Source organism: Coregonus clupeaformis, chromosome 20 (genome assembly GCF_020615455.1).
Source record: "Coregonus clupeaformis isolate EN_2021a chromosome 20, ASM2061545v1, whole genome shotgun sequence".
Lineage (NCBI taxonomy): Eukaryota > Metazoa > Chordata > Actinopteri > Salmoniformes > Salmonidae > Coregonus > Coregonus clupeaformis.
This window is the reverse complement of record NC_059211.1, coordinates 1,197,348-1,223,789: the sequence shown is the minus strand read 5'-3', so window position 1 is coordinate 1,223,789 and position 26,442 is coordinate 1,197,348. Positions and strand designations below refer to the sequence as shown.

General features: G+C 43.0%; 1 protein-coding gene across 1 annotated transcript in view; it reads left to right on the top strand.

Annotated features, from left to right (window-relative positions):
- Nucleotides 1-6,700: 6,700 nt before the first annotated feature.
- Nucleotides 6,701-26,442, top strand: part of bcl11ab (BAF chromatin remodeling complex subunit BCL11A b) — a 39,254-nt gene continuing 19,512 nt past the window's right edge. The window contains exons 1-2 of the mRNA XM_041838902.2: nt 6,701-7,123; nt 10,515-10,922. Of these exons, the coding sequence (XP_041694836.2) occupies nt 7,069-7,123; nt 10,515-10,922 (463 nt within the window). The 5' untranslated portion in view covers nt 6,701-7,068. The remainder of the gene's footprint in view (nt 7,124-10,514; nt 10,923-26,442) is intronic.

The following is a 26,442-nucleotide window of genomic DNA, read 5'->3' as shown; positions in this document are numbered from 1 at the left end:
TCTCTCCATCCCTCTCTCCATCTATCTCTCCATCTATCTCTCCATCCCTCTCTCCATCTATCTCTCCATCTATCTCTCCATCCCTCTCTCCATTTATATCTCCATCTATCTTTCCATCTATCTCTCCATCCCTCTCTCCATCTATCTCTCCATCTATCTCTCCATCCCTCTCTCCATCCATCTCTCCATCTCTCCATCTATCTCTCCATCTATCTCTCCATCTATCTCTCCATCCCTCTCTCCATCTATCTCTCCATCTATCTCTCCATCCCTCTCTCCATCCATCTCTCCATCTATCTCTCCATCCCTCTCGCCATCCCTCTCTCCATCCATCTCTCATCCATCTCTCCATCTATCTCTCCATCCCTCTCTCCATCTATCTCTCCATCTATCTCTCCATCCCTCTCGCCATCCCTCTCTCCATCCATCTCTCATCCATCTCTCCATCTATCTCTCCATCCCTCTCTCCATCCCTCTCTCCATCCATCTCTCATCCATCTCTCCATCTATCTCTCCATCCCTCTCTCCATCCCTCTCTCCATCCATCTCTCCATCCCTCTCCATCTATCTCTCCATCTATCTCTCCATCCCCCATCTATCTCTCCATCCCTCTCTCCATATATCTCCCTATCTTTCCATCTATCTCTCCATCCCTCTCTCCATCTATCTCTCCATCTATCTCTCCATCCCTCTCTCCATCCATCTCTCCATCTCTCCATCTATCTCTCCATCTATCTCTCCATCTATCTCTCCATCCCTCTCTCCATCTATCTCTCCATCTATCTCTCCATCCCTCTCTCCATCCATCTCTCCATCTATCTCTCCATCCCTCTCGCCATCCCTCTCTCCATCCATCTCTCATCCATCTCTCCATCTATCTCTCCATCCCTCTCTCCATCTATCTCTCCATCTATCTCTCCATCCCTCTCGTGCTCCATGTTCGATCCACACTGACTCACGGGTCAGATAGAGCAGAGACTGCAAAAATAAACTATCCAGTAAGTTGGCTCCAGGCCACAAACCCACAAACCCACAAAACCTACATATACAGTAGGTCAATACCTAACAACCCAATATTTGTATCAAACAACATCAGATTATATTTTATATCATATGCAACTATGGAAGTGATAGAATGGCACTGCAATTTCATCTCACAATATTATTGTTTGTATTGAAATAAAGTCATAGTTGACAGACTACTAGTTGTTATATTAGCATTACAATACTGTACCACTACTATACACCACAATAATACCACTATAATTATCTGTCTGACTATCTGGGGGGTTGGGATATGTAAAAAACACATTTCCAATTCACACATGCATGTAATACACTCCTGTACATGTGTGAAATAGGACAAATTTAAGCACACACCTAATTATTATTGTTATTATTATTATTATTATTATTATTATTATTATTTCCTGATTGCCAAGTATGTTTTTATAACCTGTGGTCCCAGACCTGTTTGTGCTATCTTGCCAACTCCCATAGTCATTGAGGCAAGACAGCGCAAACAGATCTGGGACCAGGCTATATTTTAAGGCTCTAAGGAGTTTTTTCTCAACCGAATCAGCATAGGACACTCCCCTTCTCCTCGTTAGCAGTCAGATCCACAGCCCAGTTCAACACACTAACGACCTCTCTCTGCCACCATGTTAATCAGAACATAAAACAAGTCGTTAACGTCCCATTCCACTGCTGTTATTGTAAAACCATTTAGGAAAGACAGAGAGTGGTGACACCGTCTTCTAGTTTATGGGCAGAGGGCCCACTGCCCCAGAACCAAGCCAAGTTGGATGTGTTTCATTCCAGAGAGATGTTCCTCCTTCTCTGACCTTGTTCACTCCCTTTTTATGGGTCTGCATGTTACTCTGTAGGTAAAAGAAACAGCTCCACCTAGGTTCCGCCACATTGCTTTCACCTATCCAGTTGGATCAGTTCTGACAGCGAGACAGGGAGAGAACGAGGGCAGAGGGGGAGGGAACATCTTTCTGGATTGAAACCCAGCCATTGTCTTCTGTGAGCCTGTTAGAGGACCCAGAGGAAAGCTATGGACCATTATTATTATTTATTTTTAAAGACCTGAAAACTTGTGAATACAGAAAGACTGGAAGTTCAATGAATAATGTTATTATAGTATTAAACAAAACCCCTATTTTTTCTAACACATATTTTACTTAGTCTAGTCCACTGTACTTTTCCCACATCTGTTTTATTCCTCCCCACCTGTACTAAAAAGGCAACCCCCAGCTAGGTGACTTCTCTCCCCCATGTGGGCACACTGCCACCCCCTGGGACTGCTGTTAGTGGTGATGGAGGGTAGATGGAGGGGGCTGAGGGATAGGATCTGGCAGCCTGCCATACCAGAGGGACGTAGGTCTTGTTTCAGTCTCTATCCAGTATAGATTTTTCAGCTGTACAATACAATCTCATCTTGTTCACGTGGCTGGCTCAATTGTCATCCATCATTCCTGGCTCACTGTGACATGGGCTTAGACTGAAGAACGGGCAGGCACACAGACCAGGCTAGACGAGAGAAGAGCATACACTCAGACGCAAAAAATGTAAAATTTCATTTACATACAGTATGTACTCACACCCCTGAGTCAATACATGTTAGAATCACCTTTGGCAGTGATTACAGCTGTGAATCTTTATGGGTAAGTCTCTTAGAGCTTTACACACCTGGGTTGTACAATATTTGCACATTATTATTTTCAAAATTCGTCAAGCTCTATCAAGTTGGTTGGTGATCATTGATCTTGTCATGGTTTTTCAAGCCGATTTAAGTCAAAACTGTAACTAGTTCAATCAGGAACATTCAATGTTGTCTTAGTAGGATATTCCAGTCTATATTTGGCCTTGTGTTGAAGGTTATTGTCCTGTTGAAAGGTGAATTTGTCTCCCAGTGTCTGTTGGAAAACAGACTGAACCAGGTTTTCCTCTAGGATTTTGCCTGTGCTTGGCTCTATTCCATTTCTTTTTATCCTACAAAACTAGTCCTTGCCGATGACAAGCATACCTATAACATGATGCAGCCATCACCATGCTTGAAAATATGAAGAGAGGTACTCAGGACATAAAGATAATTTCTTAGCCAATTTTTTTTGCAGTTTTACTTTAGTGCATTATTGCAAACAGGATGCATGTTTTGGAATATTTTTTATTCTGTACAGGCTTCCTTCTTTTCAGAATTAGATGTTCATCCATGTTTCCCAAACATCACATTTTGAAGTTCTTCCAAATGTCAAATTTGTACATGTTTAAGGTTAAGTTTAGGCATTAACTCCGACATTTTAAGGTTAGGCATTAACTGCGAATGTTTAAGGTAAAAGGGTTAAGGTTTGGGATAGGGTTAAAACAAATATATAAAAAACGACTTTCTATCACTGTATTCAAACATGCAATCTTTCAAATCAGTGGCAAATGCTTACACTCATCCATCCACACACCATAACAAAACCGGAACCTAATTGAAGGTAACAGCGCTCACTGTTGCCCCTAGTGGCCGGTTTCCACGTCATCCCCCAACGTCCTCAGATATGGATGGACATCGAATTCTGACTTGTAACACAAGTGACCTGCCTGCATCCTCAGTTTTCTCCTATCACAACCATTAAACTCTGTAACTGTTTTAAAGTCACCATTGACCTCATGGATAAATCAGGCAAATGGAATTCTAAAATAAATGGGTAAAGTGCTAAAAACTATACTGAACAAAAATATAAACTCAACAATTTTAACGATTTTACTGAGTTACAGTTCATTTAAGGAAATCATTCAATTGAAATAAATAAATTAGGCCCTAATCTATAGATTTCACATGACTGGGCAGGGGCACAGCCATGCCCACCCACTGGGGAGCCAGGGCCAGCCGATCAGAATGAGTTTTTCTCCCCAAAAGGGCTTTATTACAGACAGAAATACTCCTCAGTTTCATCAGCTGTCTGGGTGGCTGGTCTCAGACGATCCCGCAGGTGAAGAAGCCGGATGTGGAGGTCCTGGGCTGGCGTAGTTACACTTGGTCTGCGGTTGTGAGGCCGGTTGGACGTACTGCCAAATTCTCTAAAACGATGTTGGAGGCGGCTTATGGTAGAGAAATTAACATTAAATTATCTGGCAATAGCTCTGGTGGACATTCCTGCAGTCAGCATCCCAATTGCACGCTCCCTCATAACTTGAGGAATCTGTGGCATTGTGTTGTGTGACAAATTTTAGAGTGGCTTTTTATTGTCCCCAGCACAAGGTAATAATCATGCTGTTTTATCAGCTTCTTGATATGCCACACCTGTCAGGTGGATGGATTATCTTGGCAAAGGTGAAATGCTCACTAAGAGGGATGTAAACAAATTTGTGCACAACATTTGAGAGAAAGAAGCTTTTTGTGCGTATGAATATTTTTTTCTGGGATCTTTTATTTCAGCTCATGAAACATGGGACCAACACTTTACATGTTGCATTTATATTTTTCTTCAGTATAGTTCATCTAGTTGTGCAAGACATTTTATAAACAAAAGGATAAGTGTATATTTTTAAATGTGTGCATTATTTTCACCTCCAAGAAAACAACAGCTGATTCAAATGTTTGGCAGATTTTAAAACACTTTTGCGCTAGCCACCAGGAGGATACTCTTGTGCATAGGACCTCTGTTCGCCTACTAATGAATTGACACTATCCTCGACCACTCGACCCTGGACCACTAATCGGTTTCAAGGAGAGGAGGGACTTCTATCCAATTGAGAATCTCCCCTAGTTTGATCTCTCAAAGTTTAATATCAAGGCAACTGCTGTTGATTTATGCACACATAGAAGTAGAACGTGTTTCAATTAGAAGACCGAATTGATAATAACAATTAATAATACAATAATTTGTACAAAGCACACAATAAATAGCTTAAATTAAACCATGTTGAATGGCTCTTTGAACTGTGTTGAACTGTGGTGTCTTATGTGAACTAAAGGCTATAGGAGCAAGCATTATGCAAGGCAGATGTGGATTCTACTATGATCTTTTAGCATCATCCACTGCCAGATAACATAAAGTGCAGGGTGGGCTTCAAACAATGTCTCCTTCGCAGTATTAGCAAAGGACCACTAGATAGCGCCGTTGTATAGACTTATGATGGTTCCAGTAGAAGGCTACACGATACAGAGTACCTAAAACGCAGAGGCCAAGCGCAAGTGAGCGCAAGTGAGCTGTCAACAGTAGCCTGTCAAAGCGCACATTGCTTACATTAAAATAGTTTCCTAAAACAAAAAATATTCTGCAAGGCTGATAAAATCACCAGTTTTAGCCTGTTTTGTTTGTTTGTCTCGCCTGTAATTTAGGCTATGTTGCACTGTATCAAACATTTGAATTAGCATGTTTTCATTGTGTGAAATATGACACTATATTACACTAACAGTGGGCCACATGAACAGAAATGTGTCGTATATATTCTTTATTTCAGTGGGCAACGATAACTTTACGCATGTGGATTAGACTACAAAAATAGATTTCCTCATGAGGAAAAAGCACATAATTAACACTTTTAATTACCTATTTATTAATTAGGTGACTTATTTTATTATAGTCGACTTTTGTTCATATGAGAAATGTAGGTTATACTTCAAAAACAAAATAATAATGCAAGGGGTATTAAAACAAAGATAATGAAAAAAACAACAACAACAACAAAGAAACGAATATTTCTGTGAAGTAGTAGCCTATGAATTGTCTTCAAGATGGCATGACAACTCAAGTCCGTGAGAAACAAATACTAACAGGTGTACTGTAGCCTACAGAATACCCGCATTTTACTGTAGGTTATTTTATTCCATTGAATAGTGATAGTGTGACCTAGATCATTTGATAGCAAAAAATACGAATATCTAATTTTTCATGTCGACATGCTTTGAAATGAAATTCAAATGTCAAAAGTATCCACTTTGATGAAGTAAACTGCCTGTTATAGGCCTGTCAATTGGTGTTGACAGTCTTTGGAACACCAATGATATCACTACCAATAAACTTAAATAATTTGATATGCCTAGTTATTTTATGATTTATTAACCTTTAAAATGGAACGTAGGCCTATTATGTGACGTCGTAATATGATATTGTTAGTGCAAGATGTGGAGTGCTTTTGCGCAAGAACCAAAATTAGGGTATTATTTAGTGGACAAAATATGGTGGTAGGCTATGGACTGCTAAAATATGACATTCTTAATTATAGCCTATTTAATAAAGCGTATAGCCTATCGGGCTGTATCATTGTAACATAAGTTCCTTTAAGCCATTATCTCTGAACCGAACTGGTCCGATAGGCACGGAGATCGATATCCAAAATGAATTCAATAGGCCTATTTATTTTATTTTATCCAATTAAATCGATCCGTAAAGTGCACTCGCATCCTTTCCTGTCCAATATAAATTGTTTTTATCCATGCAGTAATAGGCTAATGGTTCATATTTCTTCTTAGGATCATATACACTGGTCCCATATTTTCTCCGTTTTTGTTGTCAAGAATCCTTCCACTTGGATATGCTGTATCCCAAGGTTCACGTTCATTTCCAATCTCTCTCTCTCTCTCTCTCTCTCTCTCTCTCTCTCTCTCTCTCTCTCTCTCTCTCTCTCTCTCCTTCTCTATTGGCCCGGCCCCCCTGATCTCTCTGTCCATTGGCGTCTTCGGGGTCCCTTTCTTTTTTCATATGCGGATCCCGTAATGACTGTCCATTGGTTTTATCATTCCATCTCCACCTCCTCCTCCCCAGCTTTGCCCTGCCCATGTTTTGTATCTCTATGTCCATCCATCGCCTGACGTTCAAGTTCGTAGGAACGTCACGTCCGCACTTGAACTTGCAGCTCAGGGGGCTTTGCTCATATCCCTCTCTCTGTCTTTGCAAAAAAGTCATGAAGACTGCCGCACAGCCCGTACCCCGCGCGTCATCGTGGTATGATCTATAATTCATTTTTTTGGATGTCAAACGCATCGATGAAGATATTTTCTCTGGAGTCTATTACATTGTAGGACGGCTCTGCCAATGTGAACTAAGCTGAACGCCACCACTTACCAACATGTCTCGCCGCAAGCAAGGCAAACCCCAGCACTTGAGCAAGCGGGAGTTTTCGCGTAAGTAGTATTGAAAATTGCATCTTCTATAATGTGGTAAACTAGAACGCACACAGCCTCTTCTCGGGAAGTGCAACTTATTCGGATAATGTTATTAGGCAACTGGACATGACGCGGACCCGTGGAAATAACTTAAAAGCGTGGCAAGAACGCTCTCATTGAATTGGATAACTTTATACCGCAAAAACTTGGACCTTGGAAAATATTGTATATTTGGTAAACAATCATGTATAAGGCTATTTTGCACGTATATGCCGAGGCTACAACACAGGCTTCTTTCGCCATTTAAAGGACATATAGGCTGTAGTGGAGGGATACCTTTGCCTATCAAGGTAGCCCTATGGATATTTCCATAAAGTCATATCAGTTTTCGATTTGGAATAGGCTACGAAAAACAAAGTTTATCCCCATATTAACAATTCCACTTTGTTATTACTATTTGTTTGATAGCGTATATTTTTTCGAGCGATGTTTTCTTTTCTTGAATGGGGAGAAGTGGTGTTTACATACTCATACCGCATACAGAAGACCTCGTGTGTGGAACCAAGCCAGCTTTGATATCGAGGGATGTAGGATAGAGTTCCCGATCCAAGAATACCCCTGTACCTCCATGTAGCCTAGTGATCCAATTACACTGTTATCGTTTACATCATGAGTTAATTTGAATGGATACAACAATAAGCATAGGAATAATTGGAGACGTTCTATTAAATCTACTTTTGGACACTCCGCTGCGTTACGTTTAACGTTAGGTTAATTTCAGAGAGGGCTCGGGAGGTTAGGCTTTTATGCAAGCACATATTACATTTGGGTAGGCCTACTGAAGTGGCGTTTTAGAGTAATTTATGAGTTATACATGTATATTCGATAAGCTATTGCTTTTATGCTGTTTATGCCGTGGTGTATGATGGCATGATTTCAACTGTGTTAATTTCTTTTTTTACATTACTGGGGGCTAGAGCGTTTTGAAAGGAGTGTAAATAACATGAATATCCGTAAAAATGTTTCGTTTTTCGTTCCACATATTCTGTAAATCGCTACAATGTTTCCACACAGTTGTTTCTCTTTTGCCATTCAATTCTCGGTGGAAGCAAATTAGGTTCTCGTAACATATGCCTTCAATTGTAGTATTTTTATGGACGGCGCCGGTAGGGGGCAGAATATGATTGTAGACATACACATCGATGAACTTGAACTTGATCTAGGCTACTTAATTGCTGGATCTAGATTGCCTGCTTGACCAAGCGCAGTTATTCGTTTTACGAAAAATACGTGGTCGTATATTTGATGTTCCTTGTTATGCCCTTGTGATATCTTATAAATATACCTATTATAGTATTCCAAATAAATTAAAATTGAAGCATTTAAATAGATTTCTTCATGGATATTCAGTATTTTCCATTTAATTCGAAGATGGATAAAACAATAGCCATTTGAGAACGTTTTATTTTCTGCAAGAAATGATCAGTAGGCAAAATGTGACTTAATTTCAAACATCTATAGGCCACTGTGATATACATAGTTTCCCCCTATGTAGCCTTACATTGGACTCTATAGCATATTGCAAGCCTATTCATTCTTCGAGGTATATTAGTCCCCTATTTCAACGAAATCTTAGTCTATCACTGTTTCTTTCAATTAAATGTCAAAATATGACAAAAATGAATCCTAATTGCCAAATGGTTAGTTTTATCAACATGCTCACGAGGGACCGAGTTTTTTATTTTTTTATTTTTTTTATTTCACCTTTATTTAACCAGGTAAGCCAGTTGAGAACAGGTTCTCATTTACAACTGCGACCTGGAGTTCATCATTCAAATATGACAAATGAGAGGTATAGGCCTATAGGATTACAGCCTTACTGGCAAATGCATGGTAATATTATTCAAATTGAAAACTCTGTCATTTACATACATAGTTTGAAGTATTTGAATAGCTAGTTTTGGCCTATTGAAAATAGCTTCCATTCAAGTAAGACTCATCCATGTCCATATAGGCTGCGTTGTATGATCCCTGCATATAGCAGCTAGGGTACTTGAAATAAGGGATCATTACCGTGTAATAATTAAGTAATAGCTATTTAATAGCCTATTGCCTAATTTCAGTAGTTATTGGATTAAGTTCAATCAGTTGAAATTCTGGTGCTCACTTGGATGTTGAGGAATAATATATATTTAAATTTGTATTCATCAACCAGTTGCCTACACAACAAATGAGATTATTTGGGTTTGAAGGTAGACTTTTTCGCACAGAGCCTCAGTTAGACTGCTATGTCCTGATAGCATAAACTGTCTGAGTTAAGCTCGAATAAAAATGAAAAGATTCCCTCAGCCTCAATACATGCAGCCAAACATACAGGCCTATCTGAATTGCATAGCCCCCCCCCCCCCCTCCCTCCTCCTCCCCACCTCCTTCTCGTCTGACCCGACACAGAATTTAAGGTTCAGAACAGACGGCGAGAATTCATCACATTTTATCTGAACATCCCAGTTGGGCATTGAGATGTCGTTTACTGTAGATAGATTAACTATTTTAAAAAATGCTCCTTGACTGCCTGTATACTTCAGGGACCTACTCCACATATACTCCTCAATATCTAACCTCGGTTCACGAGATCCCAGCACTTTTAACGAAATGGGGGCCAATCATCTTGAACTCAAATTAGAATCTATTTTTTGATTCTCCGAGGTGTTAGGTTCATTAAAAACGCGAGATTGGCACCACAATAAAGAGGGTCAAGCGCCTTAATCGTTCAGGCAGCAAGCAGCACACTGACTGAACGGTGTCGCTGGCTGGCTTATCAGAAAAACAGTGCTATAGTCTTGTCCTGTCTTCTTTTTACCTTCCTTCCTTCCTTCCCCCTCTTTCAAATCTGTCGCTCATATATTTTCTAAGACAGTGCATCACCTGGAAATGCAATCACTATAAACCACAGGTGCCTTCTAGATTATGATGATTAATTCTAACACTGGAAATGATCATGACAATAACACTGATAATAGTCATTAAAACGATAGGACTTAAATAGACTTGAACATGATTCTACAGGCCTACTACTGGATATTCATTCCTCTCTCTTCATTGGTTGTGCCTTCTATATTATCAGTAATAATAGTCATAACAACAATAGCAATAGATGCATATGCAGATTGCAACACTACAATAACCTATATACTGCATCTCACTCTTCCTTGAAATGATACTTGATTGTAGATCTCAATCAGTGTTTTGTGTCCACTGTCCATAACGTATCTAACTCTCCACCACAGTTGTCAGCTGCCTTAGATGAAATATTAGTCATAGTCCTCTATGCAGATCTCAACCCTGTCAGGTATTCTGTATAGAAGTATTACTGTGTCTAACTATCTCCCCTCCTCTCTCTCCTCTCCAGCTGAGCCCCTGTCGGCCGTTCTCCCCCCAGAGGAGGAGTATGAGGACCACCCCAGGCTGGGCCAGCATGGGAATAACAGGATCCTCCTCAAGGGGGACCAGGACCTGCTCACCTGTGGCCAGTGCCACTCCCGCTTCCCCCTTGCCCACATCCTGCTCTTCATCGAGCACAAGAGGCGGCAGTGCAGCGGCGGCCCCTGCACGGACAAAACTTTAAACGACGGTCACAGGCGGTCGCCCTCCGCCGTTCCCCTCGCCTCGCCCCGTCCCTCCTCAAACACATGCCGAGACAAACACCCGTCGAGACGCCCCGTGGAGGTAGCCGTTCAGGTGTCGCCGCGCTACGATGATGAGGATTGCTTATCGACGCCCACCCACGGAATTATCCCCAAGCAGGAGAATATCACAGGTAATGACGTCACCGTGACGACGATGATGATGAACGTAACAAATATGGCTGCCGATGTATACAACTGAAGCGACAAGCAAGGTGTTTGGGTCTGAGGTTTACTGTAAGATTCGAGATGTTGGGTGTTGACGGTACTTGGATGGTACTCTAACGTGGTGAGTAGGGTTGCAAAATTCCTAAGGTTTCCAGATATCCCAGTTGGAGGATTCCCGGAATCAGGAAGGAATAAACAGAGATTCCTCCAACCGGTATTCTCTCAACAGGATTTTTTTTGGGTAAACCTGGGAATTTTGGGAACATTACCAGAATTTTACAACTCTAGTTGTGAGTAACTGCCTGTGTTTTGGTGATGTTTAAAGCAAAGTAATTGGATCATAGATGGAAAAAAGTATTTACAGCACAAACTGCACAGAGCAGATGGACTTGGAGTTGGGTTCGTTTTTGAATAGTGGATATGGATATCCATGAGCTATGAAATGCTTACTGCACTGCTGAATGTAGGGTTGTTGAATTTATCTCTGAAATGGGGATAGAAGTGCAATATATCTCCCATTCTACTCTCCAAAAGAGGGAGAGAGGGAGGGAGAGACGGAAAAAGAGAGAAAGGCCTGCGTCCCAAAAGGCACCCTATCCCCTATATAGTGCACTACTTTTGATACAGCGCCTATATATAGTGGGTCCTGATCAAAAGTAGTGCACTATATAGGGAATAGGGTGCTATTTGGGACGCAGCCCTAGTTTCTCTCTCATGTGGTCTTGATAGATGTATCTCCATTTTGCTGTGGTTTTCACAGAGACGTATCTCTTTCCCTCAAATACATGCCTGCCAATTCTCACTCTGGCGCTAAAATATCGAATTAAAGAAACGTGTAGGAATGTAATTACGCTGAACTGTCAAGGAAGAGGCATTTATTTGAGGAATCCTACTAGAGACACTAATTGTCAGGGCTCTCTTAGTCTTCATTTAGTTAATTAAGGACTTCTTACGGCGGTTGTCTAACCACAGCTAAATGAAGCAAGAGAAAAAACCATGATAGGCAGTTCAAACAAATAGTTCTGTCCGACAGACGTTGGTGGAAATTAACTTTGTGTGTTTGACCGTTTCATTTTCCTTTTTGAGTTATCATAAACGTTTCTAAAAACAATTATGGCTATAAATGTGGGCATAGTATAAAGAAAAGTAGTATGCTGCATTGAACTTATCAATGCTTCTGGGGAGGTGAGGCTGGTTTTCAGTTAAATGTTATATCAGTGAGTGTTCTCCAAATAACAAATACCCCATATGGAATGCATAGGCAAACATACAGCTCCATGTACAATACAGTGGCTATTGATATGGATCCCATAGGCCTAGATATAGTTTAAAGGGATACTTTGGGATTTTGGCAATGAGGCCCTTTATCTACAGTACCTCCCCAGAGTCAGATGAACTTGTGGATACCATTTTTATGTCTCTGCGTGCAATTTGAAGGAAGTTGCTAACTAGCGCTAGCGCAATTACTAACTAGCATTAGCGCAGTGACTTCAGTCATTGCACTAACGCTAGTTAGCATTGGCTCTCAAAATTAACTCTAACTTCCTTCATACTGGACACAGAGACATAACACTGGTATCCATGAGTTAATCTGACTTTGGGGAAGTAGATAAATGGACTGATTGCCAAAATTCCGAAGTATCCCTTTAATGTACAATACAGTGGCTATTTGTATAGACACCATAGGCCTAGATCCATGTACAATACAGTGGCTATTTGTATAGACACCATAGGCCTAGATCCATGTACAATACAGTGGCTATTTGTATAGACACCATAGGCCTAGATCCATGTACAATACAGTGGCTATTTGTATAGACACCATAGGCCTAGATCCATGTACAATACCGTGGCTATTTGTATAGACACCATAGGCCTAGATCCATGTACAATACCGTGGCTATTTGTATAGACACCATAGGCCTAGATCCATGTACAATACAGTGGCTATTTGTATAGCCCCATAGGCCTAGATCCATGTACAATACAGTGGCTATTTGTATAGACACCATAGGCCTAGATCCATGTACAATACAGTGGCTATTTGTATAGACACCATAGGCCTAGATCCATGTACAATACAGTGGCTATTTGTATAGACACCATAGGCCTAGATCCATGTACAATACAGTGGCTATTTGTATAGCCCCATAGGCCTAGATCCATGTACAATACAGTGGCTATTTGTATAGACACCATAGGCCTAGATCCATGTACAATACAGTGGCTATTTGTATAGCCCCATAGGCCTAGATCCATGTACAATACAGTGGCTATTTGTATAGCCCCATAGGCCTAGATCCATGTACAATACAGTGGCTATTTGTATAGCCCCATAGGCCTAGATCCATGTACAATACAGTGGCTATTTGTATAGCCCCATAGGCCTAGATCCAAATACAATACAGTGGCTACGTTGCTATGCTATCTGTGTTGGGCTGTGGTGTAGTTATCCTCTATTCTGTCAAATCTAATGACCTCTTGTATTTTATCAGTAATTATGCATCTGTTTGTTAAGCAACACACACACACACACACACACACACACACACACACACACACACACACACACACACACACACACACACACAGTCACACACACAGACAGACACAGGCCTACTATGCCTCCTGGCTCTAGTCAGCTGCCTCTACAAGCTTTCTACGCTCATTTAGATCATCATGCATAACGTCTCCACATGATATCACTGGGTCACTAACGTTATGCACTGGGCTTTTATTAATAGCACAAGTCCAATGGATAATGTGTGTGTGTATGTGTGGTGTTTGTGTGCGTGTGTTTGTGTGTGTTTGTGTGTGTGGTGTGTGTGTGTGTGGGGGGGGGTGTATGTGTGTGGTATGTGTGTGGTGTGTGTGTGTGGTGTGTGTTTGTGTGTGCGTGGTGTGTGTGTGTGTGTGTGTGATGTGTGTGTGTGGTGTGTGATGGCTCAACATGGTGTAATACTAAGATATAGAGGTTTATTATTGAGATGAATAGATCTGTGGTATGAGGTGTTGCTTTGGAACACAGCAGTTTCAACAGTCCTATGAGGAAAGAGGTTGCATGAAGTGAAATTGATGAAGGGGTTCTTCGTCATCTTCACGCTCATCTTATGACTTCATTGCCATCCTCCTTGTCCTGATTCTGTGGAAATGGAGAGAGAGAGAGAGAGAGAGAGAGCGAGAGAGAGAGAGAGAGAGAGAGAGAGAGAGAGAGAGAGAGAGAGAGAAAAGGAGGTCCAAAGAGATTGAGACGAAGAGAGTCTAATCATACATGGAGAAATAGACACGATGTTCCTCTAAACGTTGTTCCTGGCTTTAATGGACTGACTCAAACAGACACTGTCGACCCGTATCGTGCTACCTCCCATGTTTAGTCACTGGGATTCCACGAAAGCCATGTCCATGCCATGTTGATGTCATCTGTCCTAGGAAACTAAGGATGATCCATGTCAATGACATTTTGAACTGGGCTAAAGATGGTAGGTAGCATGATATGGGACATGTGGTGTTGGTAGTAGTGTCTGTTTTAATCAGTGTGTGATTCATACTGTGAATGTCTTCATGATGGACTGGCCTTCTAGGATACATACTGTCCCCAGCATCTCCACGGTTGCGTCCCAAATGACACCCTTTTGAACAGAGCCCTGTGCACTATATAGGGAATGGGGAGCCATTTGGGACACAGGCCAAAATACTGTCCCCTAATGCGGGTGTTCCATGGCCAGACAGGGGACACCATGATACTGACACCCTTACTTTTAGAGACACACATACACGCACACACATACACGCACAATCCCCTTTTTTAAATGCAGTGTCCAACAGGGCAGATGTCTCTCTATGACAAATGGAATCATGTGTGTGTGTGTGTGTGTGTTTGTGTTGTGGACTGTTAGGAGGAGCAGACAGAACAGAACAGCGTACTGCCATTTGCATGATAAACAATTTAAGATATGCACAGGGACACACACAGGCCGGCTCCAGATTATAAACAGAGCAGATTATCAGAAGGACACAGACACGGGCACAGACGCAGACACAGACAAGGTCAGACACAGACACAGACAGGCTCGGGGTCAGACACAGACAGGGTCAGACACAGACAGGCTTGGGGTCAGACACAGACAGGGTCAGACACAGACACAGACAGGCTTGGGGTCAGACACAGACAGGGTCAGACACAGACAGACACAGACAAGCTTGGGGTCAGACACAGACAGGGTCAGACACAGACAGGCTTGGGGTCAGACACAGACAGGGTCAGACACAGACACAGACACAGACAGGCTTGGGGTCAGACACAGACAGGGTCAGACACAGACAGACACAGACAGACACAGACAAGCTTGGGGTCAGACACAGACAGGGTCAGGCACAGACACATACAGGGTCAGACAGACACGGGCACAGACACAAGCAGAGGCTCAGGCACCTTTGAACAACCACCACCTTACTCCCCCTCTCCCTCTCCAACGCCTTTCTCTTCATTGTAACCTAGCCTCCAATCAATACTCAGTCAATTACATGTACAGAGCAGACACTTTCCCTTTAAGGAAGAAAAGGACTCACATTATAACCATACAACACCCCATCAAACCTTGCCTTTAAGGAAGAAAATGACTCACATTATAACCATACAACACCCCATCAAACCTTCCTTTTAAGGAAGAAAATGACTCACATTTTGACCATACAGCACCCCATCAAACCTTCCCTTTAAGGAAGAAAATGACTCACATTTTGACCATACAGCACCCCATCAAACCTTCCCTTTAAGGAAGAAAATGACTCACATTTTGACCATACAGCACCCCATCAAACCTTCCCTTTAAGGAAGAAAATGACTCACATTTTGACCAAACAGCACCCCATCAAACCTTCCCTTTATGGAAGAAAATGACTCACATTTTGACCATACAGCACCCCATCAAACCTTCCCTTTAAGGAAGAAAATGACTCACATTTTGACCATACAGCACCCCATCAAACCTTCCCTTTAAGGAAGAAAATGACTCACATTTTTACCATACAGCACCCCACCAAACATAGACCAGACTAGTGGTTTAGTGTATCTTCATTCGCCTTGCCTACTGTCTACCCATCCTGTTTCTGGGAGAACAAAGGTATTTAGCCAGGCTGTGTTGGCACCATGCCACCTTTCTCCCACCAGACCCCCATCCACCCCCTCTTTCACTGGGGGTGTCTGTCAGGCCTGGACGGGAGACTGAGGGTGGGGATTGGGGGTTGGGCAGTGGAAGGGGGGTGTAGGGGGTGAAGGAGTCCGACTCCTCGTTAGTGACATATTTGTCCCTCGTGTGACTGAGAATTCAAAGTGCAGAGACAGAGTGTGTATCCTTTTGTTTGTGCTATCATTCAGATTTGAAATAGAGAGAGATGTTGTTGTTGTCTTATTTGCTCTGGAAGAAGAGCTTGTTACAGATTAGTAATGATGTAATGCTACTATACTTCCTCATCCACTAATGTAAACACCTGGGTTCCAATAGTATGGTTTAACCATAGAGCCACAGTCAAGTTTTCAATATGAATTGTTCATGAAGAAGAATGTTGTATTCCAAAGCCTGAGTCCTAAATACACACACATGTTTTGTTTACAGAGATTCAGCAGCAGGCTTTGTTGTTTGGTTTCAGTGTTAGCGTACTTGAATGAATTTTAGTTTCCAAGTGTGTGTGTGCAGCTTGAGTGTGTGTGTGGATATCAGTGTGTGTGTGTGTGTGTGTATGGGGATATCAGTGTGTGTGTGTGTGTGTGTGTGTGTGTGTGTATGGGGATATCAGTGTGTGTGTGTGTGTGTGTGTATGGGGATATCAGTGTGTGTGTGTGTGTGTGTGTATGGGGATATCAGTGTGTGTGGGTGCATGGGGATATCAGTGTGTGTGTATGGGGATATCAGTGTGTGTGTGTGTGTGTGTGTATGGGGATATCAGTGTGTGTGTGTGTGTGTGTGTGTGTATGGGGATATCAGTGTGTGTGTGTATTTGTTAACGCTTTACTAGCCTGAGCATGCAGGCTGAGCTGAACATGAAAGGGTCTTTGACTTGGCAAGCGTAGCCGGAGGACACCCCTCTGTGGACCATGCCAGGGCAGACTTGGAACAGAGCACAGTGTCCCAGGGGCGGGGTGGGCCATGGCCGATGTGGAATGGGGGCGGGGGATAAAGGGGTGTGTGTGTGTTAGTGAGGGGGGGACAGGTTGGGTAATGGGTGTGTGTGAGTGTATGTGTGTGTGTCTGTAGGGCTCCTGGCTGGGGCTTCCTGTTTCAGCGTTTGTCTTAACAACCCCAACGCCACGGCCCCAGGGTCTTCAGGTGGAGGCTAGTTTAGGAACACACACACATTCCCCTCCTCTCCGCTCCCCCTGTGTTTTGTCTGTAGTAAATGTGTTGTGTTAGTAGCGCTCCCTGATGCGGAGCTGTGTGATGATGAGTGCTGTATGACAGGAACATATGATCCCTATTTCAGCCCTGAGCTCCGGCCAGACCCTCTCTCTCTCTCTGACTCTACCCCCACTCTCTCCATCTCCATCTCCATCTCTCTCTCTCTCTCTCTCTCTCTCTCTCTCTCTCTCTCTCTCTCTCTCTCTCTCTCTCTCTCTCTCTCTCTCTCTCTCTCTCTCTCTCTCTCTCTCTCTCTCTCTCTCTCTCTCTCTTCCTCTCTTCTCCTCTCCTCTCTAGCCTGGTCTGGTCTAGACCCAGGGGACAGGGAGTCTCTTAGCCCAGTCCACATAAGCACATCTCAAACTCTCATCAGCTTCCAACATTTACTCAGTCAGGACTAATTCTCCTTACCTTGTCTTGGCTCTGGAGCGAGCCAGAAGACACACACACACACATACATGCACACACACTGGCGTGAGTCAATGTGATGCCTGGACGCATGCACGCTTTAACACACACACACATACACACACTCTCCAAAAAATACCTCTGCTTCCCCCTCTATCAGACAGACAGACAGAGAGAGCGTTGTTTGCACAAACCAGGATAAAAAAATCACCCTTTTCCCTATCAGAAGTAAACACGTTCCCGTCTTGTCAATGCTGTGGCAGACAGGCTGATACAGAGGTCAGGGGTCATCTCTGTCCCGGCCGTCACCACGCCTTGGCTGTCATGCCCCCGCCACCATCGCTCTCAGCTGCCAGGTTAAGGACGCTATTTTTAGATGTTTGGAGGAAAAAAACGTATTTGACACAGAAGAGCTTGTCTTTGATACTGCCACAGGTCACAGAAGTAAGGTTCTGTATTAGTTTGGTAACTCTGGGGAGAAAAATTGCGTATTCATAGCATCTACAGTACACTGATTTGATAATTGTATCAAGAAAGCCATGACGGTATTATATCTCCAGGCTCAAGTGACTTTGCATTGGTCTATATTCTTTCATACATTTTTCTTTGTAAGTTTTGACATACATGGAATTAACGCATTTGATAAACGTAGATTGTCAATAATGACCATTTGCTCTGTGTTTTTTTGTTTCCCATACAAACCACATCATAAACCTCTGACCTAAGGGACTAAGGAGTGTCTCAGTGATGTTGGGAAACAACATTTAACCACCTGCTGCTGCTCAATGTCTCATAGTGTCTTACTGCAATATCAGTGACCTGTCAGATATTGTTCCCAACACTGGGCCCAGTGGAAGGGTATGTGTGTGTGTGTGTGTGTGTGTGTGTATGGTGGGTGGGTGGTCATCTACAGCTGTGGCAGGCTAGCGCTTATCTTCAGTCCAGAGATAGAGATACGACTTTGAGAGGCCCCATGTGTCTGTCTACATGTGTGAAAACTCACAGGCGTGTGTGTGTGTGAGAGAGAGAGAGAGAGAGAGAGAGAGAGAGAGAGAGAGAGAGAGAGAGAGAGAGAAAAAAAAAGTGTGTGAGTGTGTGTGTGTGTGGGTGTGTGTGTGTGTATCAGTGCAGTTTCTGGCCCTCTTGGGTTCTGTTTTCAACTGCACGTTGACTCCTAATAGGCCAAGTTAAGAGAATATTTGATCTCCGATTCAAATCCCAAATCTGTTAAATGATGTTCAGACGATGAAGAGTTTATCAGTTCTTCAGAGAGTCTGGTTTCGGTCATTAGAACCATGAAGCTGTGGTGGAGTTGATATGTTTTGCTTTTGGTTGATTCATTAAAAACAGCTATTGTGTATGTGTAGTTTGGTGTAAGGATTTTAAGTGAATGAGCATTCACACACACACACACACACACACACACACACACACACACATATACACACACAAACTACACAACCCCTTACTTCCATCCTCCATCCATCCACTCTTTACGTCCATCCTGAATCTCACTGATAATATGCCGGTCTCCTCTCCTCCGTCCCTCATTTGAATTTGAAGTGTCCCTCTTCTTTAATCTTCAAAGCCCTGATTGCTTTATCTGAATATATGAATATTCATGGCATGGGCAGCCAGACTCGCAGTTCATTACCTTGCTGTAAATTCTAATGAGCGTTAGGCCTCCTCTCGGTAATTGCCAATTGTTTTGCATTTTTGATTAGGCCATTACTGCCATGCATTCTGAACATGCCTGCCCTGCCTGGCTGCCAGGACACAGCAGGAGATGAGAGAGGGAGAGAGAGACGGAAGGATGGAGAGAGAGAGAGAGAGAGAGAGAGAGAGAGAGAGAGAGAGAGAGAGAGAGAGAGAGAGAGAGAGAGAGAGAGAGAGAGAGAGAGAGAGAGAGAGAGAGAGAGAGAGAGAGAGAGAGAGAGAGAGAGAGAGAAGCTAGGGTAGTGTGTCATCCTGTGTGCCTGACTGTGTCATCCTGTGTGCCTGACTGTGTCATCCTGAGTGTGCTAGTCTGACTGTGTCATCCTGAGTGTGTCAGTCTGACTCTGTGAGTATCCTGAATGAGTGTGTGCCCCAACCTAAATATGTGTGAATGTATTTGCCTATGGTGCATGCAGAGTCATGCTCCCAGTAGTGCGTCCCAATGCAGCGTGATGATGCCACTGGTCTATGAATGATTGATGTTTCCTAGAGGAATGGCAGTGGCCTGCTAAGACTTGATAACATCTAATGGATAATTTAGCACTCTAAAATGAACAGGCCAGACCTTCGACGTGAGACTGGAGAGAGAGAGTTAGAGGGGCTGTGGACACTGTGGCCGTGTGTGTGTCCACATGAACTGCTAATAAGTGTGTGTGTTGTCAGTGCCTAGCTCCCTGATCTCTCAGGTGGTGTGTGTGTGTGCGTGTGTGTGTGTGTGCGTGTGTGTGTGTGTGTGTGTATGTACTGCCGTGCTGGCTCTCTCACCTGGAGTGAGTTCTAGGTGTCAAGAGTTGATTAGCCGGCTCTCATTGCAATCGTTAGCCAGGAAAAACTCTTACCTCCCTCCCTCCCTCTCTTCCCCCCCACTCTCCTTTTCTCTCCTCCTCAGAGCACATTCAGGAAGGAGAGTAGTAGAGACCTGTAGAACACATTACATTGACTGACTCCTTCTCAGTATAACTAAATGAGACTTCCCCTATAGACTACCTCCCAGCTGTGTTTATATCTTGCTCTACACACTCTCCATAGACTTCACTGTGTTTACATAGTTCTACCACCCTGATACTCTTTCCTGGTACTCCTCTTTCTACCACCTATCAAGCCGTCAACAGTATTGTTAATTGTCCTAGTACAGCCTTACCCGTGGTAAGAGAGACGGACCAGAGATGGAGGAGCGGCTCCAAGGCATACAAAGTGACTGGTCAAGCCCTCCTCAAGCCCCCTCGCATTAGGGTGGGTGTGGGGGGTAGGAGTGCGGGGCGAGGGCTTGGGGGGTTGGTGGGTTTCTGACGGGAGCACAAAGGGGAAATTGTCCGGCTGGAGCTGAGAGGCTGCCTGAGAGGCCGAGGCAGAGAGACCAGGAGGAGAGGGAGAGAGAGAGAGAGGTAGAGAGAGAGAGAGAGAGTACTATATGGAGACAGAGAGCAGAAGAGGTAGAGACAGCAGCAGGGCTGGTGGTGGCCGAGAGAGAGAGCGAGAGAGAGAGAGAGAGAGAGAGAGAGAGAGAGAGAGAGAGGGAGAGAGAGAGGCCTGGCCTGGCAGACAGGATGATAGATGGCTTTGTTAAAGGGTCCCAGGGTGTCCCCTGAACTTGAAGCACTTTGTTTATCTTGAATAGAGAGGGAGGAGGGGGAGGGGAGAAGAGAAGAGGAAAGGGGGGAGAGAGGGAGAGAGAAAGAAGCAGGAGTGATCTACGTCTAGGGAAGAGAGAGAGAGCGGGAGAGAGGAGGGGAGAGGGCTGTATCTGGGCAGGCGGGGGGGATTGGGGAGGTTGGGGGGGGTCGTGAGCAGGGACGGCTGTTGGAAGGGGGAGGAGAAGAGGAAAGGGGGGAGAGAAGGAAGGAAAGGGGGGTGACTCGGCCCTCAGAGTGGCTGTCCATTAACAGATGAACTTGGCAGCAGTCCAGGCCTGGAAGGTCTAGGGAGACACACATCTTCATCATACCTGCTGAGTCTGGATCGAATGCCACCAGGTTCTTTTTTGTCTGGAGGCAAAAAAGGACACAGCTCTGGTTCACCTAGTGTCAGAACCAGTTCAGACCGGTTAGCCAGCCAGTGCCTGTGTGCCTGTGTGTGTTTGTGTGTGTGTGTGTGTGTGTGTGTGTGTGTGTGTGTGTGTGTGTGTGTGTGTGTGTAGGAAACACAGGGAACAGAACCTCTAACCTGGGGCCACAGGCCAGGATGATGCAGAAAATAAAGAGTACAGAGAAAGAGCGAAGTAAAGGGAGGAGCGTGTGAACAAATTAAAAGAAGAACTAGAAGTCCTCATAAAAGGGGAGGGAAGGATAGCAGGGGAACATGTGTGGTTTTCTTCTTCTTTCATGATGGAGAGGTGTTGGTGGACAATATGATGCTCACAGCTTTAGTTCCTATTGAATACAGAAAACGTTACAGCTAACATGAGAGAGGAGGACAGAGAGAATGGATTTGATATGGACGACATACATTTACATTTTAGTCATTTAGCAGACGCTCTTATCCGGATCGACTTACAGTTAGTGAGTGCATACATTTTCATACATAAGGTGCATAAAGACCCTTTGTATGCAAGTATGTGTGTGCGTGTGTGTGCGTGCGCGCGTGCATCCGTGTGTTTATAACCTCATGCCTAAAACGGTTGTGTGTGTGTTTAATGTCCTATACAGTAATGTACAGAAACATGTAGTTCTCTAATTTGTCCTTAATCACCTCATGGACTGTCCCAGGAGAGTTCTAGAACAGGCTGGTCAACATTGTACCACAAAGAACTCTTCTCTTCTCTTCTCATTTCAGTGTGTGTGTGTGTGACATAGTGTTATGCTGAAGGTGTTGGTGGTGAGAATAGGAGAGAGTAGAGGAGTCACCTTACTGGACTTGTTCCTGTTGTCTCCCTGTACTCAGGTCTGGTGTTTTTAACTGATGGGAAATGGTCACAGACACAGGACTGAAGTTTAGGGAGATATTTTGTAGCCTAATACCAGATCTGTTTTTACTGTCTTGCTATGGTCATTAATGGCATGACAGTGACTATATGAGATGGAAAAACAGTACAAACAGACTAGATCAGGCTAGATATTCAGGCCTAACTCACATTTTTTAACTATAGTTTACTATAGAATACTACAGTACTTACTATAGAATTATGTAATGAATTGTAGTATACTGTAGAATACTATACTACACACTGTAGTATCCCTCGACCATGTGTAGTACTTACTGTAGCATTTTGTAGTATACTGTAGAATACTATAGTAAATACTACAGTATTATCCACAAAATAAATACTGTAGTAAATCCTACAGAAATGTCCGCCAAAATACTACAGTATTATCCACAAAATAAATACTGTAGTAAATCCTACAGAAATGTCCGCAAAAACACTACATTATTTTTTTTTTACTATAGTAAATACTACAGTATTTCATTTGCATATACCCTGCGCATTCCAAAACCACTAAAGTAAATACTACAGTATACTACAGGCCGCAAAACACTACAGTAATTACTATAGTATGTTATACTATTTTTTTTACTACAGTATTTAAAAAAAGAGTAGTATACACTATAGTATTTTTTCATGTGGGAACACATCATATCTGTATGCTAAGTAGTTAGAAGATCGCTTTAACATTTAACCAAGAAAACCCCATTATAACCCCTATGGACTCACCACCCCACTAACTAATCAATGAACTATTTAATTGTCTTAAGGCATTTGTTATGAAATATTCATTGAGATATTCATGTCTGGTCTATCAAAATATGTGTTTCTGCCCCATCGTGGCCATTCTCTATGGGGTCTTCCTTAAGGGAGATGGTGGGTGTTGTTGACACATCTTGATCCAAGTAGCTTTCATTGATTGATTATTTTTTAATATTTATGAAGAAATTCCTGATATATGCATCTTTGTGCCAGAGGGCAACTGTGTATATATAAAATGTATGTGTGTGTGTGTGTTTGTGCATGTGTGCCATAAAATGTGCATGTATTTAACAAATCTCCGACCATTACTCTCTTTTATATGGACAGGTTCTTCTTGTCTTCACTTTCTCTTTCTCTCTTTCTCTCTTTCTCTCTTTCTCTCTTTCTCTCTTTCTCTCTTTCTCTCTTTCTCTGAAACACACTTCTTTCTTTTCTTGAGCGGCACATGCGTCGGGTGTCAGTTTGGCGTGAAAATATCTGATGAATATGTCTCTTCACTCTCTGTGTGTGATGACGGCTGCTCTTAGCACCCCCCCCCCACTCAAACGCACACATTTGCATATGTATATGTGCAGATTGTATGAGAAGCTACTCTCACATGCGGGGATAGTAATGGTGAGGGGGTGAGGGGTGTGGGGGGGTTCGTGATGGACCCAGACAAAGCACGCCACCACTCACAGATGGCTGTCTGCTCTCTCCGGCCATGTGTCTGGTGGGGGAGAGGGGGAGATAGGGAGAAGAGAGGGATACACTCTTAGAAAAAAAGGGTTCCAAAAGGCTTCTTTGGCTGTCCCCATAGGAGAACCCTACCTGGAACCAAAAAGGGTTATTTAAAGGGTTAGCTTATTGGGACAGCCGAAGAACCCTTTTAGGTTCTAGATAGCACCATTTTTTTCTAAGCGTGTACAAAGACCAGAGAGAGAAGGAGTGAGAGATGGAGTGAGAGTTCGTAGGGTTCATGGACCCATGCATCAACCGGAGGGAGCTTCGCGTGACATCCGACTGAGAAAGGCAGAAGACTCTGTGGAACTGCCATGTTCCCACATCCTTGTACAGGATACATTATAATGCATTATGTAGAAGAGAGAGGGGGAGAATGGAGATGAGGTTTGGATGTTTTCAGACGTGGTGTTGTTGTTTATCTCAGGGCTAAGATGTCCCCGTGGTAACCTACTTGTTAATGGGGTCACTGTAGCAACCATGCCGTGATGTGATTGGGATGTCAGGATTATGTTATGACTGTAGCTGGACTTCACTGGACTCGAAAGAGATTCCAGTGAGTTTGATTTAGTTAAATTTGGTTTGATATAGTGTGATTTCTGTGAAAATAGACTATACCTACACTACCGTTCAAAAGTTTGGGGTCACTTAGAAATGTCCTTGTTTTCAAAAGAAAAGCAATTTTTTTGGTCCATTAAAATAATATCAAATTGATCAGAAATACAGTGTAGACATTGTTAATGTTGTAAATGGCTATTGTAGCTGGAAACGGCTGATTTTTTAAATGGAGTTTCAAAGAAAAAGCCATATTTCAGACTGCCCATCTTAATCTTTTCTTTTTATTGGTCAGTCTGAGATATGGCTTTTTCTTTGCAACTCTGCCTAGAAGGTCAGCATCCCAGAGTCGCCTCTTCACTGTTGACGTTGAGACTGGTGTTTTGCGGGTACTATTTAATGAAGCTGCCAGTTGAGAACCTGTGAGGCGCCTGTTTCTCAAACTAGACACCCAAATGTATTTGTCCTCTTGCTCAGTTGTGCACCGGGGCCTCCCACTTCTCTTTCTAGTCTGGTTAGAGCCAGTTTGCACTGTTCTGTGAAGGGAGTAGTACACAGCGTTGTACGAGATCTTCAGTTTCTTGGCAATTTCTCGCATGGAATTGCCTTCATTTCTCAGAACAAGAATAGACTGACGAGTTTGAGAAGAAAGTTATTTGTTTCTGGACATTTTGAGCCTGTAATCGAACTCACAATTGCTGATGCTCCAGATACTCAACTAGTCTCAAGAAGGCCAGTTTTATTGCTTCTTTAATCAGCACAACAGTTTTCAGCTGTGCTAACATAATTGCAAAAGGGTTTTTTAATGATCAATTAGCCTTTTAAAATGATAAACTTGGATTAGCAAACACAACGTGCCGTTGTAGCTCAGTTGGCTCAGTTAGCTCAGTTGGTAGAGCATGGTGCTTGCAACGCCAGGGTTGTGGGTTCAATTCCCACGGGGGGCCAGTATGAAAAATGTATGCACTCACTAACTGTAAGTAGCTCTGGATAAGAGCGTCTGCTAAATTATTGCTGATAATAGGCCTCTGTACGTCTATGTAGATATTCCATTACAAATCAGCTGTTTCCAGCTACAATAGCCATTTACAACATTAACAATGTCTACACTGTATTTCTGATCAATTTTATGTTATTTTAATGGACAAAGAAATTGCTTTTCTTTCGAAAACAAGGACATTTTCTAAGTGCCCCAAACTTTTGAACGGGAGTGTACGCAGATAAGTTTATTACAATATACCTAGCTTACTGACAAAAAGTAGATGAGATTCTTAATATGTACCTCAAACTGATAAAAAATGAAGGTAAAGTTTTTATAAATGGCCAACCCCAAATCACCCCTGCACTTTCCCCTCTAAATCATCTTAAAAGGCCTGTGTCTCAGAACAGTTTAAGCTGCCATGCAGACCTGTCATATCTGGTAGACAGGTTTTAGAACAGGTCTGAGAACAATTGAAACAGCCGTTCAGACCTGTCAGAGATGCTATGGAATGGACAGACTCCCACGTTTCCTTGACCTTGATGTTGGTTTACCTTGTGGCCAGACGTATGCATAGACAACATCGCAGACAGGAAGCCTCTGAAGGTGACCATAGGACTCTCTCTCTCTCTCTATAGCGGTTTTGGCCATTCTTTTCCTCTCATTCCTGTTGATCCAGTTCTTGGCTCTTTTGTTGTAACAAATCACCTCTTCTCTTGACCAGCCAGGCAGTATTGTGTTATCAGCCAAGGTGATAAGTCAGCTAAGCACCCTTATTACAACCCTTTGCCTACAGGTTCAAAGTGCCAGAGAAATGTTTTATGCTTTGATACATATACTTTTCTATGAGAAACTGGCTGGTCTGTGCCACTGTGCTGTGCTGTGCTAGGCAGCATTGTTCATGCTGTACATGCCCTGTCCTTCCCCAGATGTTCACATGTACCAAGTTGGAGGGACAGACTGCTGGCTAGTAATAAGGCCAGTGATTTGTCTCTCATCATCTGTTGCCACTCTGGATCCAACCTTGGAGT